The sequence below is a fragment of the Dromiciops gliroides genome, chromosome 6 (assembly GCF_019393635.1).
Source record: "Dromiciops gliroides isolate mDroGli1 chromosome 6, mDroGli1.pri, whole genome shotgun sequence".
In the NCBI taxonomy this organism is placed as follows: Eukaryota; Metazoa; Chordata; class Mammalia; order Microbiotheria; family Microbiotheriidae; genus Dromiciops; species Dromiciops gliroides.
The window spans coordinates 35,262,889-35,280,878 of record NC_057866.1 but is presented as its reverse complement, the minus strand read 5'-3'; the positions used below and the strand labels follow the sequence as shown (position 1 = coordinate 35,280,878).

At 43.8% G+C, this 17,990-nt stretch overlaps 1 protein-coding gene across 3 annotated transcripts in view; it reads right to left on the bottom strand.

The window, feature by feature from the left end:
• The window catches only part of PAMR1 (peptidase domain containing associated with muscle regeneration 1), a 115,881-nt gene extending 106,788 nt beyond the window's left edge, over positions 1–9,093 (bottom strand). Inside the window, exon 1 of one of the 3 annotated variants that reach the window (XM_043972845.1) lies at positions 8,516–9,093. Coding sequence is in view for 2 of the 3 variants with exons in the window: in XM_043972844.1 (XP_043828779.1) it covers positions 8,521–8,593 (73 nt within the window). In the remaining variant the exon portion in view is untranslated. The remainder of the gene's footprint in view (positions 1–8,515) is intronic. The other 2 variants (XM_043972844.1, XM_043972846.1) reach the window with 2 other exon arrangements.
• Positions 9,094–17,990: the final 8,897 nt, after the last annotated feature.

Below are 17,990 nucleotides of genomic sequence, written 5' to 3'. Positions count from 1 at the left end.
AAAGAACTGTGGATTCTGAGTGCAGATTGAACCATACTGTTTCTACTTTTTGGCTGTTTTTTTTTTTTTTTACTTTTTTGAGGTTTTTCCCTTGTGTTCTTTCACAATCTGACTAATGCAGAAATATGCTTAAGGTGATTGTACATATATAACCTATATCAGATTGCTTTATGTCTTGGGGAAGGGGGAGGGAAGGGAGGGAGGGAGAAAAATTTGGGAACTAAAATTCTAATGAAAAGAAATGTTGAAAACTATCTTTACATGTAACTGGAAAAGAATAAAATACTTTTATGATTAAAAAATATTTTTCTTTCATTTGAGCCAAAAATCTGTCCCTTTATAAATTCTACCCATTGTCCCTAGTTCTGCCCTCTGGGGCCACATCACACTGGTGATGACTCATATCAAACTTACCATGCACCAAAACCTTCAAACCTTTGTCCAGTCACAGGGCTCCTACCCTTTGTCTAGCTTTGCCTCTAATTGAATGACCCTTTGAAAACCTTACTTTCTGAGTCATCATAGATGCTAAGATTATATAGAAATAGAAAGATCCTATTACCACTGCTCTTAAAGGAGGGAAGAAGGGGGAAAAGATGAAGCTAATGGGCCATGTGCTAGAGGAGAATATCCTATTTCTTCACTACTCCAGACAGCAGAACCAACTCAACTAACCATGTACCTGGATCTATCATTTTTAAGATATGGTTTGAAGGAGTATGACGTCTGTATGCAATAGCCTGAAAAAGGTTCAAACTAGTAATGCTTTTGTCCTTTAGGGAAATGTGGGGCAGTAGAAGGAGCACTGGATTTGGAGACAGAGGTTCTGGGTTCAAATCTCCGCCACCTTTGTAGCATTGGGCAAATAAATAACTCCTCTGGGTCTCAGTTTCTTCAGTTGTACAATGATGAATTGGACTAAGTGATTTCAAAGGTCTTCCATCTTTATCCATTCTATATTATGTTTTAAGATTGCAAAGTACTTTATATTTGTAATCTAATTGGATCTTCACAGTCTCTCTCTGAGGTTAGTGCTATTATACCCATTTTATAGATGAGAAAGTTGTGGCTCAGAGACATTCAATCACTTGCCCATGGTTACATAGTTGATAAGTTTCAGAGTAAATAGGAATACTGTTTACAATAGATACAGCCTTTACTTGAAGGATTCCTGAACAGTCCATTCCTCTTTTAAATAGTTTGTTTGGTGAGGAAGGTCTCTAGTCTATCAGTTTCCACCCACTTAGGCAGAACTGGGGTCCAAGCAGAACAGGGCTAAAAGATCTTCCTTGTGACAGCCCAAGGAAGACTTCCTAGAGAAGGTGGGACCTGCCTTGGACATGAAAGGAGAGGCAGGAATCCAACAGGAACACAGAGGATTGCAAGGCAAAGGGGGAGATAGACCTTGGAGAGGGGCAACAGAGAGGGAGAGTTCCTGGGGGAATCTGATGTCTCTGGCCAGCTCTGACAGCCAAAGCAAACTAACATTGCTGGCCAGCATAGAGTCCAGGTTCCAGAATTCTTCCGGTTGTTTTGCTTATGGGTCTGAGGTTTTTGTCTTTAATTACTGACTTCATTTCCTCTATTCTCTCCCCGAGGGCTTTGGCCAACACTTTGGAGCTCTGAGGAGTGGAATTCCTCAAGCTGGGATGGTGCTTCCAGTTGGACAGCATTTCTGCCAAAAATGTCACAGCTCCCGCCTTTCCAGCTGGGTGCCTAACCCTGGGTCCTCCACTCCAGTAATGGGACCATGTAAACACTGAGTCCTTCCTCTCCTTTCGGTAAAAGGTGAAACCAGGAAGCTGAATGCTCCTGCTTTTCAACAGTGCTTCTGTGGAAGGATAGAAGATTCTCAGCCCTGGGCTGTGTATTCAGCATAAGAACATAGATTTAGAGCTTGCAGGACCTTAGAGGTTACTGAGTCCAACTCACTCTTTTTTCAGATGAGAAAATGGAAGCCCAGACAGGTAGTGACTTATCCAAGGTCACCCATATAGTAAGTAACATAACAAAGCCAGGATTTGAAGCCATATGCTGATTCCAAATTGAGGGCACTTTCCATTACACTACACTTCCTCTTCACCTTTTTACCTGCTCCAAATTCACATCTTTGACCCTTATGTAAGGTAACAATTCAAGACAACAGCTGTTCTTTATGTCGACGTATTCTTTCTCCAACCAGACTGGAACCATAGTGCCTTGTGCTTAATAACCCTAGGATCATAGATTTAAAGCTTGAAAGGACATTCAAGGTCATTGAGTCTAATGCCAGTTTGACCCTCAGTCTCCTCTATGCGAAATGAGAACAATAACATCTGCAGTACCCACCTCACCCACAGGGTGGTTGTCAGGATCAAATGAGATAATGAGTATGAGTTCTGGCTCTTCCATAGCTTCTTCCCAGCTAGCTGGTTTTTCCTATGCTCGTTCCACACAGCTGGAAATATAGAAACGAGTTTCCTTTTGCCTGCAGTCCAACATCTGGGTGGAGGACCACAGGCTCACTTCCCTGTAAATATAATTCATCTGTCGCTTTCAGCCGACACAGCTGAACCAGTGGCGTCAAGAATAGCTCAATGGTATGGATAAGGTCCCATGTTTTCAGCAGCCCAGTCCTGAAGGCTCCACTGGATTACCAGTCAATTATCTACCCCCAAATCATGTAGTGGAGGTGGCTGTGGTACAAAGACAGATATAGAACGGTGTGCTGGAAAAAGCATTGGACTCACAGCCAGGAAGACCTGAGTTGGGATCCTGCCTCAGACTCTTACTAGCTGTGTGACTCCGAGTAAACCACTCATATTTCCTGAGCATCGGGTGCTGTCATCTGTAAGGTGGCTATAACAATAGCTCCTACTGGGTGATGCAAGCATGGAACAAAAGGATGTATGTAAAGCACTCTACAATCACTAACTAGCTCCATGACTTGTCACCTATGCTGGACAGAGCACTGGGCCAGGCACCAGAAGAGCAGGGATCTCATCCTGGTGCTGCCACTAACAAGTTGGCGAGCTCCTGGGCAGCATTTCAGCTCTCTGAGCCTCAGTTCCTTTACCTGTTAAAAGGAGTGAGACTAAATCAGAGGTTCTCAACCTTGTTTAGAGGTTATGACCCAAGGTTACTTGGGGAAGAGTGAGGAGTATCAAGGAGTCCTTTGGTAGTTTGGGGGAGTCTATGGGCCCCTTCTCAGAATGATAGGGTTTTGCTTTGTTTTGTTTTGTGGTTTGTTTGTTTGTTTGTTTTTTCCAGGGCAATGAAGGTTAAGTGACTTGCCCGGGGTCACACAACTGGTAAGAGAATGACAGTTTTAAATACATAAAATAAAGATCACAAAGGAAACCAGTTATATTGAAACATGGTCATCATAATATTTTAAAAAAACAATTCACAGACTCTGGGTGAAGAACCCTTGAATTGGTCTTTAATCAATCCATTAATAAGCATTTATTAAGTGCCTACTTCATGTCAGACACTGGTGGGCACATGCAACTTCCACAAAGCCATCCCTGGTTCTCATAGCTACTGGTGGATCATCTTCCCAGATAGAATGTATGTTCATCGAAAGCAAGATCCGTTTCACTCATGTATTTATACCCCTAAGCATAGTACTCAGCATATAGTAGGTACTTAACAAATGTTCATTAATTTATATAAGCCATTTTTAACTGAATCTTTGATTTCACTGGTATAGGAATCTGCGGGTAAGGAAATTTTCTGCATCAGTTTTGTTTTTATTTTCTTTTTTAGTGGGGCAATGAAGGTTAAGTGACTTGCCCAGGGTCACACAGCTAGTAAGTGTCAAGTGTCTGAGGCCATATTTGAACTCAGGTCCTCCTGAATCCAGGGCCAGTGCTTTATCCACTGCTGCCCTCTACATAAGTTCTCTGATCTGAAATTGAAAATCTTGGAGACTTTCCCAGGGCACCAATATGCCCAGGGTCACAAAGTCTGTATGTTTAAGAGGCAAGACTTGATACCACATCTGGCTACAAGGTCATCTCTCTAGCCACTATTCCACAGCTGCCTCTTTTTATTTTATTTTATTATTTTTTTTTGGTGAGGCAATTGGGGTTAAGTGACTTGCCCACAGTCACACAGCTATAAGTGTCAAGTGTCTGAAACCGGATTTGAACTCAGGTCCTTCTGAATCCAGGGCCAGTGCTCTATCCACTGCACCACCTAGCTGTCCCAGCTGCCTCTCTTTATAAAGTAGATGCAAAATAAATACAAGGTCACATGAGAAGGACTCAAGATCCCTTCCAGTTCTAAAAATCCCATTCCTTCAAGATTAAGTTATGGTTAAGTTGATGGAGTGGGGAGCTTTCAGAAGTGGATTTCAGGGAAAGCTCCCATCCTCACCCCAGCCCCTTCAATGAAAGCTCTCCATCCATTCCTGGCTCATTCTTTAGACTTGCTTCTATAATACATTAGAAGTTGACAGCTCATTCCTTGGCCACTGCTGCCCCTCGTCCTCTTCCCATACTCCTCCTTTTGCCCACTAATTGTCTGTGTTTTATAATACCCCACCCCCCATTCCAGATGAATTCAGGTCCTTTTCCAGCAAGCTAACGTCTGCCCTGGAAGCCACACTTTCACCATTATCCATATTAAGGAGAATTCCCAAATGGGGAATATTCCAAATGAGGTTTTCCTATTAGAGAGAGTAACCTTGGCAGAGCTCATGCTGCTCAGCAGAGCTGTGTATTTCTGAGCTGGGCGTGCTCGTATGACTATGTTATCATTTGACCTATTGTTTTGATTCTCGTTATCCAGCATATGTCATGTGGCTGTGTTATTCCACCAGTCTCCTCCCAGAATCCCCAAGAATGTTTACAACTCATCAGATCCTTTAAAAAAATCATTAAACAGGGTCAGCGTGGGTCTGCTAGCCAACAGCAGATTCTCAAACGCTCACTGGGAGAGGACTCCCTCCAAGTTGTATTTTCCTTTTTCCATGCAGCTTCTTCATCCATCTGGGTTCAGATGCCCGATAGCTACAACATCCTTTCAAAACACGTGAATTTCTTCTCTGCTAGGATTAGCAGCCCTGGCTGCCAAGATGAAACGGATCCTCCCTTGCAAATTTTCCATAGCAGAAGGTGGAAGAGATTCTTGGGTCAGGAATAAATGAGTTTTTCAGATTCTGGTCTAAGTTAAAAAATGAAGAGCTGGAGTTGGTTGGTTGGCTGATTGGAGCTATTTGAGACACCTCATCCACCTACCTCATGAAGACAAAACAAAGGCGTACCTGACCTAGAGAAGAAGGAACCACCCTGAAACATTCATGAGGGGTTGTCAAGATCCAGGAGGGTGCCCTCTTCTCAGACTCGGGATTGATGTAGATGTTGAAAAGAACTAACAGTAGGGCCTTCAGGCATATGGATCACCCCCCAAGTGGTGGGGGAAGGGAATGATATTACCTTAGCTACCTATGGTGTGTCTGCCCAAATTTAACCCAATCATAAACCATCTATCAGAACCTATCCTAAAGAAATATGAGTAATCTCAGTATGAAAGATCTGTAATGGGGGCAGGAGTCATCTCACTTTTAGACTTCAATCCTCAGGGTTCAGTAAAGTACCGGGTATATAGTAAGTACTTCATAGCAATCAATCAAGAAGCATTTACTGAATGCTTACTATGTGCTAGGGATGGAAAGACTGAAGTCATCTAGTACCTGCCTCCAAGGAGCTTTTACACACACACACACACACACACACACACACACTCTACACACATACACATGTGTGTACATATGTTTATGTGTATATACATATAGACAAACATATGTGTGTATGTATACACATATGTGTATGCATGTATCTATAATACGTATAAACATATATACACACACAAAAATGAAAACAAGACATTAGGCAAGGGGAAGAAGCTATTGGTAGCTAAGAGTGGGAAAATAAAAGGCAGCATTTTAGTAAATTATTAATAATTGGTTAATTGAATGTCAATATGGGAAATTCCCCAGATGAGAACTCCCTCCATCATCTGTGACTAGGTAGTAAGTGCAAAAAGCATCTAGAAGTTCTAACCTTAAGGTAATGTGGAATGAACCAGGGTTGCTTAGCTAGTGAGTGTCAGAGATGGCACATGAACCCAGGCCTCCCTGACACCAGGTTCAACACTTTGTTCAACAGCCAAGAATTCATCTCAAGTCAGAACTTAGTCTGAGCCAATTTCAGCAAACTCATGTTGATTTCTGGGGCTGTGGGATGTCCAGATTCTTCTCCTCCTTCATCAGCTTCTGCCTTTCGACTCCTTCCCTCACTAGCCCTTTTCCCAATGCATTGAAGGAGAAGGAGAAAATGACATAAAAATTCAAGTGACTCCATTCTGCCAACTTGTTAGTGACTCAGAGAGAAAGATTTAGTCAGAGGTGAGGTTGGAAGTAATAGGATAAACTGGGAATTAGGAGTGGGGTTTATTTATTCAAGCTTTTACCTGTCACTGTTTCAGAAAATGTCAGGGCTGGAAAGGCCCTTAGCCAATGTCTAGGCCAATCTCTTCATATTACAAAGGAGGAAACTGAGGCCTGAGAAAAATCCCCTGAGTTCTTTTGTCAGCTTGTGTCAGGATAAATACTTTATGAATATTAACTTATTTGAGGCTTATAACAACCCTGCTAATTATGTGATTATTCCTATTTTACACTTGAGGAAACCGAGGCAGGAGAGGCCAAATCACTTGCCCAGAGTTACTTGGCTAGTAAGTGTCTGAGGCTGGGTTTGGCCTTTCCAACTCCAAGCCCACCGTGCTGTCTAGATACCCCGAGAACATGGGCTTTCTGACTTGTTGGTTCAGTGACCCCTTCCTCCATACCCTGGTGTCCCTTATAGACATCGCTTTCTGCTGACATCCTGTAGTTGATGAGTTTTTACCATTCCCTTCTTTCCCTGGTATACTGAATTCTCAATGCCATTATTTGTTTCTTTGTCTCTACCCCATCTCTGTTCCACTGTCCCTCTCTGTGTATCTCTCTATAGTTCTTTGTCTTTCTCTGCCTCTTCTTCACTGTCTCTCTGTCTTTCAGGGTGTCTGCGTGCATATTAATTTATACCACTCTTAAGAAAAACAGATCCAGGTTAATTGACGGAAAACAATAATTCAAGACCTCCAAAATGCCCTGGCTGAACCTCCAATGAGTCAAGCTTTTGTTCAAGGTTTGCCCATGAGGCCACTTAGAAAGTCAAGACAAGACCACCAAGGAGTCTGCTGGGAGTGAAGCTGCCTGTCCTTTAGTGTGAGATCATAGAAAACCTGTCCCTCCTTTGCTTCTGTGCCCAGAGGGGGCTCAGCAACTCCCAAGCTCTCAGGGGACCCTCCACGGGGAAACTGTCCAAACAACTCCTTTGACATCTAGCTTGCCCCTCTCTCCTCAGAGAAAAATGGTATGACAAGCCCAAGGCTGGAAGCCAGAGTGTCTGACAAATGAGGCTCCTGAAGTGATCAAAAACCAAGCGCTAAGTATGGCCAGGCATTCAATGTGTACTTTTACTCCCTCAAGGAACACAATACCTTCAGGATGAGGGTTGAAAAACCCCCACTGAAGTTAAATTGCTAGTCACCACCCATCCATTCTGTCCTTAAATGTAAAGTTTAGTTGAACCTTAGCAGAAAGATGAAGAGAACATCATTAAAATATAACTTGTGTCTTTCCTTTCTTCCTGCTTTTTCCCCTTTCCCTTCTTTTCCCTTCTTTCTTTTTTCTTTTGCTTTCTTTCCTTCTCCTTTCCTCACTGCCTTCTCCCTCTTTTCTTCCCTTCATTCTTCTTCTTTGTATTTATTCCTTTTTCCTCTTCCCTCTCTTCCTTTCTTCTTTTCTTCTGCCCTCCCTTTCCTCTTTTTTGTTTTTTTTCCTTCATTCCCTTTTGCCTTTCCTTCCTCTCTTCCTCTTCTTTTTTTCTTTTAACTTCCTTCTTTTTTTGCATTTCCTCCCTTTTGTCTTTCATTCCTCTTTTTTGTCCTTCTTTCCTTTTTGTCTTTCCTTCCTTCCTTTTGTCTTTTCTTCCTTCTCTCCTGTTTCCTTTGGCTTTCTCCTCTACTTTTAAATTCTGCTTCTCTTGCTCCCTTCTTTTTTCTTTCCTTTCTGTGTTCTCTTTCTGAAGGACCCACTTTCTTGAGGTATCTACCTCCCCCTTTACAAGTCAGAGCTAAGAACCCAAACCCCAAACACCCTCTGTTGTCATGTGTTAACAACAGAGCAAAACATGGCAAACATAGCAACTGGGGCCCCCCTTGGCCCTCACCCCACACCAACACACACCTGTAGAAGCGAAGGAATCAGTGTCTTTTGCTGAGTTTTACAACTGAATGCATTCCCCTCCTTACCTCCCTCAGAGTCATCAATAGAAACAAAGATTCGCTTCTCTACCCCCTCCCCACTCCTCTGAGGGCTCTCCTCCCAATTCTGGAGCTGGGCTCTCTGCCCTGCAGCACCAGATGAAATGCCCCCTCCTCGGGAGGGAGTTCCGCACACTTGCCAGCCTACCCTGCTACTTACAGTACCTCTTGGCAAGGAGGAGATGAGAAGAAACTGCACGAAAGTGAGCCCCACTTGGGTCCACAAGGCGAGCTCCATCCTTCCCAGCGCGCCGGGGGACGGCTGGGGCTCCGGCTCCAGGCAGGGAGGCAGGCGGGAGACTGGATTTTGCCTGGGACCTCAGCAAGCCTTGGCTAGGAGGGAGCTCGGGTTTCAGCGAGCGCTGGGCTCTCCCATCCTCATCAGAGGGGAACTACCTTCAGCCAGAGCAACGTCAGTCCAAGCCTCCCTCCGCGGCTGCTGCCTTAACCCTTTCTGGGCTTGGGTAGGCGCTGCTGCCCCCGTCGCTAGGGGCGTGGTGGGGAAGGACCCAGGCTGGAGTAGGAAGGGAAGACAGACCAGGCAAGCTTTCACTCCCCGGAGGCTTCCCTCTCCTCTGGGCTGCTCTCGTCCTCACAGGACTTCTCCCTTGCCCTCTGGGCTGCTCTCATCTCCTGGGCGCAATGCCCCCAGGGAAAAACGGGCAGCCAGGGAGGGGCTGGGACAGGTGGCAGCCCCCTCCCCACTTCCTACCCGCTCCTCCAGCCGTCCTAGAGCAGCCGGGCAGATCTGCTGCTCCCAGACATGTGTTTGTGATAACACACATTCTCCGACAGTGACTGAATGAAGAGCCTAATTACAGGCTTGCCCCTGCCGGGGTGCGCTGGGAATAGACAGGACCTCAGGATACCAGATCTAAAGCTGCAAGGGACCTTAGGAGCCATTTAGTCCGACCTCCTCATTGTTACAGATGAAGAAACAGAGACCCAGAGGCAGCTTGGTTGTCCAGTGGTTAGAGCACTGGGCCCGAAGTCAGGAAGAACTGAGTACAAATCTGGCCTCAGACATTTACTAACTGTGTGACCCTGGTCGAGTCACTTAACCTTGTTTTGCCTTAATCCACTGGAGAAGGAAATGGCAGACCACTCTAGTGTGTTTACCAAGAAAACCCAGGGGACAGTTTTAGTGTGCTGAGTCAGACATGACTGGACAACAGTAACAAAAACCAAGGCCTAGGGAGAGGAAGGTCATTTAGCCGGGAAGCTACAGAAATTAAAACTCAGGTGTTCTGAGGAGTTTGGACTAGATGTTGTCTGATGTTTCTTCCAGATCTAGATTCAGCATCCTCTTACACACCCCTCACCCTGCCCCCCCCCCCAACCATTGTGACCTAGACTGTTTCAGCTGATCACCTCTCATCGTTCCTCCCTGCCTGGATCCTCTGGAGGACTCCAGGGAAATGCTCAGGTTGGAAACCTCCGTCAAAGTCAAGGGGGAGGAGTAGAAAGAACGCTAAGAGGGATTTCCCAGGGTGCTTTTCTCACCCTTGGAAGAGCAGATTTGTTTCCTTTGAAAAGCACTTTAATGTACTAATTTATACTAGAAAGGGCACCAGACAGGAAATGAAAAAACATGACCTTGAATCAGGCCCCTGCCACTAGAGCTCCTGCCCTCGAGAAGCTTAGAGTCTTTTACATAAATAGCAGTAAATAAAAGGTTGTGGTTGTTTGTCTTTCCTTCTTGAAGAGGACCATGCCTTACACTGAACTGAATTTAAGTAAGGGAGGGCTGTGTGCAAAGTCACCAACCTCACTCTCTCCTCCAGAGCCATCTATGGCCAGTAGCAAGATAGACATCAGCACAACCGGAGATGGCCCCGGATGTTTGAGGCAATTGAGGGGTTAAGTGACTTGCCCAGGGTCACACAGCTAGTAAGTGTCTGAGGTGAGATTTGAACTCAGGTCCTCTTGACTCCAGGGTCAGCCCTCTATCCACTGTGCCACCTAGCAGACCCAAATAAAAGATAATATTTGTTAAACCACTTAATAAACTTAAAGTGCTGCATACATATCTTATTTTTTTGCATGAAAAAGTAGAAAGAATAATGCATTTGGAGTCAGAAAAGAAAGCCAGTCTCCAGTCTGTCTCCCTGCTTGGAGGCAGAGTCCCAGCAGTCTCCTAGTTCGGCTCTTCTTAAACTTTTTCCACTCTCCACCCCTATTCCCCCAAGAAATTTTTACTTGACCCTGGATATATAGGTATATAAAATAGGTATACAAATCAAACATTTACCACCAAATTTTTCACAACCCTCACAATCAGTTACTTGACCACATATGGGGTGGCGACCCACAGTTTAAGAAGCTTTGCCCTATTTCACTAACCTGGGGAAGGATGGAGCTCACCTTCTAGATGGAAGTGGGTGTAACCTCAACTCTGCTGTTAACCATATGGATGACTTTGGCTGAGTTTTCTCCCCTCTCTGGACCTCAGTTTTCCCATCTGTAAAATGGGGAAACTGGAAAAGATGAATGAATAATAAATGAACCATTTACTAAGCATGAACTACTCCAAAAGACTGTGCTAAGCCCTGGGGAAACATAGAAAATGAAGGCAGTTCCTATTCTCAAGAAGTTCCTTATTCTAATGAGAGAGACAACATAGATGGGAGGTTTAAGCAGTAAGTCAGATGGAAATTCCCATGGTCCTTAGGGAGCAGTGGCAAAGGATATGCTGATGCATCTTTTTCATGTCATTATTTAATGTCACTATTCTCAAGGGCCTTGCTTTTATGGTTTAGGGTTGTCCATCTCGGGCTGTGAGAGGTGATGGTAGTCAAGGGGATGGTAGTGTTTTGACTTGCCTGGTTGGGCATATGGGTGCCTTGCTGCTTCAGATGACCACAAAGGTCCCTTCCAACTTTAAATCTATGATATTATGGTGGCTAAATACTATGCATTACTCCATTCCATGAAAGCTTTAATGTCTAGTTGAGGAAACGGGATAGACATAAGGAACACCCAGTCTCTTCTATCACTACTTATTTAACGGCCAAATAAGTGAAGAGATGAAAAGGCACCACAGTGTAGAGGAAAGAGCCCTGGATTTGGAGTCAATAATGGACTTGTATTTGAGCCCTGGATTTGTTACCTACTGCCTGGGTGACCTTGAATAACTTACTTTATCTGGAAAGGAAAGGAAGGGAAAGGGAAAGGAAAGGGAGGGGAAAAGGAAAGGGAAAGGAAGGGAAGAGAAGAGGGGAAGGGAGGGGAAGGAAATTTTAAAGAAGAAGAAAAGGGAAATGAAAGGAAGGGAAGAGAAATAGAAAAAGGGAAGTAAAGGGAAAAGGAGAGGAGAGGGGAGGGAGAAGAATAGGAAAGAAAGGAAAGGAGAATGGCATGTGCAAAACAGTGTTTTAGGAAGAGGCATCATGGTACAGCAGATTAAGGGCCAGTCTTGGAATCAGAAACAACTGAGTTCCAGTCATACTACTGACTCATACTAGTTGTGTGATGATGATTAAGTCACTTAACTTCTTAGTGCCTCAGGATACTCTCTGGTTACTATTAGCTACTAATCAGCATTAGTAGAGGGAATTTCTACATTGGGAGTTCCCTATAGGAATGTCCACACCAAAAAAAAAAATAAAGTCCTGGCAGCAGTGGATAAAGGGTGTAAGGGAGTGGTACTTGAAAGCCCAGAGCCTACTCACAGAAAGAGAGCCAACAATGAGATGTTTAACTGTAACTAGCCATGCTAGATGATCCCTTAATTGGGTACAAATTAGTCCCAGGTGAGGATCAAAAAGGAAGCCACTAGACCAAGCCAGCAGTGATCTTTAAAAGTCATTTCACTGAGTCCAGCAAATAGACTTGCTGACAAGACACAGAAAGAAGCCCCAAGAAGCCATGTGGAGCTGGAAGGCAAAAGCAAAGTACAAGTAGGGACAAAGAAAGGAGCCAGGTGTCTAGGAGGTAGGCTGCTTGGGTCAATTAGGCAATGAGAAGCATTCAAAGAGATGTGGTGGTATTCAAACTCTACCCCAGCCAATCAGTCTGTCTCTCCTTTCTCTCCGGAAGGTCTCTCAGAGGAGCCAGAAAACTATCCCTTTGGGCATGGGAAAGTCTACTTAGCTTTTTTGTTTGGGTAATTTTGTTGTCCAGTCATTTTTCAGTGGTGTCTGACTTTTCATGACCCCACTGGGGGTTTTCCTTGCAGAGATACAGGAGTGGGTTGCCATTTTCTTCTCCAGCTCATTTTACAGATTAGGAAACTGAGGCATAGAGGGTGAAGTGACTTGCGCAGGGTCACACAGATAGTTAAGTGTCTGAGGCCAGATTTGAACTCAGGAAGATGAGTGTTTCTGACTCCATACACAGTATTCTATTCACCATAGCTGCCTTTTAGTAATTTACTTTGTCTATAAAGACAACATTGTCCATGAGCCTTTTCCAGTCTGGATATACTTATTGAAAACAAAGTTAGGGGAAGGCAACCGAGGGAGAAACATCCCCAGAAAAGAGATAGAGACAAACCTAATGTGAAAGTGTTTTGTTGGACCTGCTGTTTCAGGGTGAGGGTTCAAAGATAAAACAAAGATGAAGAGAATTACAGATCTTTTGGTACTACTTCCCAATGGGAAGAATATTTATTCCATGTATATCCATCTGAAAAAAATGAGTCAGTAGTATGGTGAGAGGAAAAATGTAGTGGTAAAACAAACCCTGATCATCACCCCATCTCCTTGACACTATGATAATGATTTAGAAGGCAGAAAGATAGAGTAAATGTCCAGCTGTTTGCTGATAAGGACCTGGGCTACAGTGATGACAGTGGGGAGGGAATGGTAAGTATAAACACAAAAGCCAATGTAAGAGATCAGTCAACCAGAGGACTTGGTGAGAGACAGGAAGTGAGAAGAGAAGGTGAACCCTGATAAGCCACTTCACATGAAAGGACGGATCCTCATGTTCAGAGTAACCACCAGGCACATTTCTGGGGACAGGATGTATTGGAAAGTCTGGGGATGATTAGACTGTATATTATATGCAAAATGAGAATAAAGGGAAACCTTGACATATCTGTGGAAAATGGTCTTTGCACTCCTGTGGGAACTACCATCCCTCACCAGTGAAGAAGACAGTTAGGGCATAGAAGAAAAAGTCTTCCCGGTACTACAACAAACTTTGTGACTTTGTGTATGCTCCTTTTTCTCTCTGGGTCATGGTTTTCTTAAGAAGAGACAGAGAGACAGACAGAGAAACAGAGAGACACAGAGACAGACAGAGACACAGATACAGAGAGAGACACACAGAGACAGACAGACAGACAGACAGACACACAGAGCTGCTGGGCAGCTAGGTAGCACTATAAGAACATAGAGTGCTGGGCCTGGAGTCAGGAAGACTCATCTTCAAATCTGGCCTCAGACACTTAGTAGGTGTGTGACCCTGGGCGAGTCACTTAACCCTGTTTGCCTAAGTTTGTTCATGTGTAAAATGACCTGGAGAAGGAAATGGCAAACTACTCTTTACCAAGAAAATCCCAAGAATTGGACACAAGTGAACAATAAAATGAGAGGGTTGTCTTATTTAACCTTTGAGCTCCCTCCTAACTCTAAATCTATGAGTCTTTGAGATAGTAAGTGATAAAAGTAAGTGCATGTATGATAAATATTTGAGAACAGAAAAGAACAGAAGTAGCTCTAACAGCCTGAGAAATTTGTGTGAACAGGGAGGAGGGACACAATTTCTATGTAGATGGTCCTAATCCCTTGGCAGTTGAAGGTTAGAGCAGAAGAGATGATATAATTCCGAAGTATACAATCACCTCACCTCTGATACTTACTACCTATGTAACTTTGGCCCAGTCACTAATCTCAATCTCAAGTCTCAGTTTCCTTCATTGTAAAATGAGGGGGCTTGAGGAAGATGACTTCTGATATGCCTTTTAGGTCTGGAATCATGACCCATGATCCCATGATTCTCCATCATCCCCCTTCCCATCTGTGAGCACCACCTGCTTCCCTCTTTTTCCTTTCCTGAGCTGCTGTTCTCCTGCCTAGTTTCTATATCACTTTAGAAACCCTCAAAGTAGATTCCCTAAAGTTATTGTGAGCCCTGGTCATCAACATCTGAGTTTGAAGGTTGGTACCATGGCAAACCACTCTAGGATCTTTGCCAAGAAAACCCCCAAAAGGGTCACAAAGACACAACTGAAAATGGCTGAACCAACAACCACCACTGTCCTTCTCTCTTTCAGTCTGGGATACTGAAGACATGGGATTGAGCTCTCTTGTCTAGAATTTCAGAGGCGGTCACTGACTGATCTTTGTTGGTCACTGACTCAGGTTTCTAGATCTTCTAGAGGAACTGGGGGACCTGAATGGGAACTCTTAAGAAAGGAATCTGGAGAAGCAGCTAGGTGGCACAGTGGATAAAGCACTGGTTCTGGAGTTAGGAAAATCTGAGTTCAAATCTGGCTTCAGACACTTAATAGCTATGTGGCACTGGACAAGTCACTCAACTCCATTAGGAAGGAAGGAAGGAAGGAAGGAAGGAAGGAAGGAAGGAAGGAAGGAAGGAAGGAAGGAAGGAAGGAAGGAAGGAAGGAAGGAAGGAAGGGAGGGAGAAAAAATGAACAAGGATGCCTTGCACAAAGCAAACTTCAGATATTTGCAGATTGCAGCAGTTATAGTAGAAGGAACACTGGCTTTCTTCATCTGTAAAAATAACTGCCAAGGTCCCTGCCAGCTCTAAATTTATGATCCTCAGGAAGATGTGAGTTTGAATCCTGCCTCCAACATTTCCTAGTGGTGACCCTGGACAAGTCCCTTAATCTCTCTGTGCCTCAGGTTAGTTGTGTGTAAAATGAGAATAATAATAACACTTACCTCCCAGAGCTGTTGGAGCATCAAATGAATGCACATTTATAAAGCACTTTTCAAACCTCAATATAAATGCTAGCTACCCTCCTGCACTCTCAGTCTTTGGAGTAATAGAGAAAGGAGGTAAAGAAGATCAAGATGGAAGAATTCTGGGGAAGGGATAGAAGGGAGATGTTTCCAAAGTTCCGCAGCACAGGAGGCTAGAAATGACGTCTCCCCTTCATAATCAACTCCTGAGTGTTCACACAAATACAGTACTGCTATGAATAAGCCTAAACTGTGACTAATCCATAAATTATTTGTTTTTTGGAAAGCATTTTTGAATTTACAAGATACTAAAGTCACATTGTAAACCACTGGAGATAATTTGGAAATCCTTTCCCTCCCTAAGCCTCTATCCCTCCCTCTGCCTCACCCTTCATCTCACCTCCCCAACCAACCAAAATAAATGAAGAACCAAACAAATAAACCCTTAGATTGCATGGCTGAAGAAGGCTATATGGGGGAGGGAGATAGAAGTCAATTGAAATTAATATTGTGCCACAGATAATCCACAAGAGCTATAATTTGTATATTCCACATCACTAATGGGCTGCAATTACAATTTAGTCTTAAAGCTCAGAAAGTGTTAGAATTGAAAGGGGTCTTAGAAAGTGGACCATTGTAGATTTTCAGAGCTAGAAGAAAATGTAGAGATCATGTGACTAGATGAGGGTCTCTGATCCTAATCCCTAAATGAATGCAGGGATACTAAATAGTGTCTAAGGCTCGTTCCAGCTCTAAATGTTTGCTGAGATAATTGGGCACTATCTCTTCACCCTGCAAAGTCCACTTTTTTGGAATGAAAGTTCATGGGCTTTCATTCATTAGATTCTGAGCTAGAATGAACCTCAGAGGTCATCAAATCTCATCCCTTACTTAATAGGTGAGAGATAAATGATCCTAGAGGGTATGGGTGACTTACCTAAGGTCATTCAGATATTAAGTGACAGAGTTTGGATTTGAACCCAGTTTCTCTGATTCTAAATGTATTGTTCTCTCCATCACATACCACCTGGTCTCTAGAGAAATTTTGACTGTAGTTTTCAAAGACCCATGGGTCTCCCTCAAGCATCAGAAGATGACATTTCCTTCTAATCCTAAAAAAGGAATAGATAAATTTGAGCAGGAGGAGAGGGTAAGAAGGCTATGAGTACTTCTTGGAGGGAGGACTATCCCACCAGGCTGTAACATGTTGTAGAAGAAACCCAGCCCCAACATGGGAACCACCAAAGCTAATGAATCCCGGCTGTTCACCTACACAATGAGGAATACTGTTCTGGCTCTGTATTTGGCTCTGTTTCCCTCTGTTTCTATTGGGAGCCAAGGGATCTGGTAGGTGGGTCTATGGCTCCTGTTCCATCCACATTCTTCTCTCTCTATGTAAGCCTTTATAAGGGAGATGCAGATTAATTCTCTGGGCCTCCTTCCTTGATATTCAGTAATCTCCCTGAAGCCCTTGGCTTCAGAGTCTGTTTCTGACTTTTTAAAATGGAAAATTATGCATCTGTATGCAAAAGTTATATAGCCCATGGTGCAACTGAACTGTGAAGCCATTATAAATGGGAACTGTAAAAATGGCGACCGTAGCTTATATAGATTGTTCAGAAAGTACCATTGTAGCCTGGTACGTAGTGAGTCATTTCTTAAACAAATGAACAGGAACCCAGTAAAGTTAAATTACTTATGAACTTCCCTTCATCTCTGGCCATTCTCTGATAGTCACCCTCAGAATATTCCAAGGTTTGACTGAACCGGGTTTCCTTTTATTCAAGACTGACTATATTTATATCCTTTCTGATTTCACCATAAACTTCAAGGACACACAAGATGGCATAGGAAAGACATTAAACATACAAAGCTTTTGACACAATTACCCCCCTACCCCCGCCAACAGCAATAAAACAAGTCCTGGAGCACAAAACCCACAAAAAGATGGGCTGAGATTATTTTCCAGATTAAAGAGGACTGCACTGGAATAAGAGCAGAGTCCAACCCCACAATTATGCTGACACAGAACCCAGATACGCTGCAAAAGAGGAACTTACCCCCAACCTCCGAATCAGCTGCAGCACCAGCATCTTCTGCAACTAAGCTTATGTTTGGGTAAGAGGGCTGGAATGGCTGACTGGGGGTAAAGTGCAGGGGTGTCTGAGGGACCTAAGGAGGAATTTGGCTATCCTACCCCAGCACGGAACCAGGAAGAAATCCTGAGCAGCAGGAAGCCCAGGTTGGGGAGAGGCACAGTCTCATCGGCGCTAAGAGCCACCACAGCACACAAAGTTCTGCTGGCTGGTTAACTGGCAAGTTGGCTTGAGGTTATCTTTGGACCAGAGAACAGGCCAGGCAAGAGAAAAACCTGCCCTCCCTCAAACCAAAACACCTGAAACCCTCTGAAGCTTGGGACAGTGTAGCTTGGAAGTAGGACCCCACTATAAGAGGGAGTTAAAAGTCATCAAAAATGTCAAGATGAGCAAGCAAAGAAAGTTGAGAACAATAGAAAGTATATTTAGCAATGAGGAAGATGGAGGTGCACCCTCAGAAGAGGATTGCAACCTCAGGGCCCCTACATCCAAAGCTTCCAAGAAAAATATAAATTGGTCTCAGGCCATGGAAACACTCAAAAGGGACTTTGAAGAGAAAGTAGGAAAGATATAAGGAAAATTTAGAGAGGTAGAGGAAAGAATGGAAAGAGAAATGAGAGCAATACAGGAGAGTCATGAGAAAAAAGTCAACAGCTTGAAACTTCAA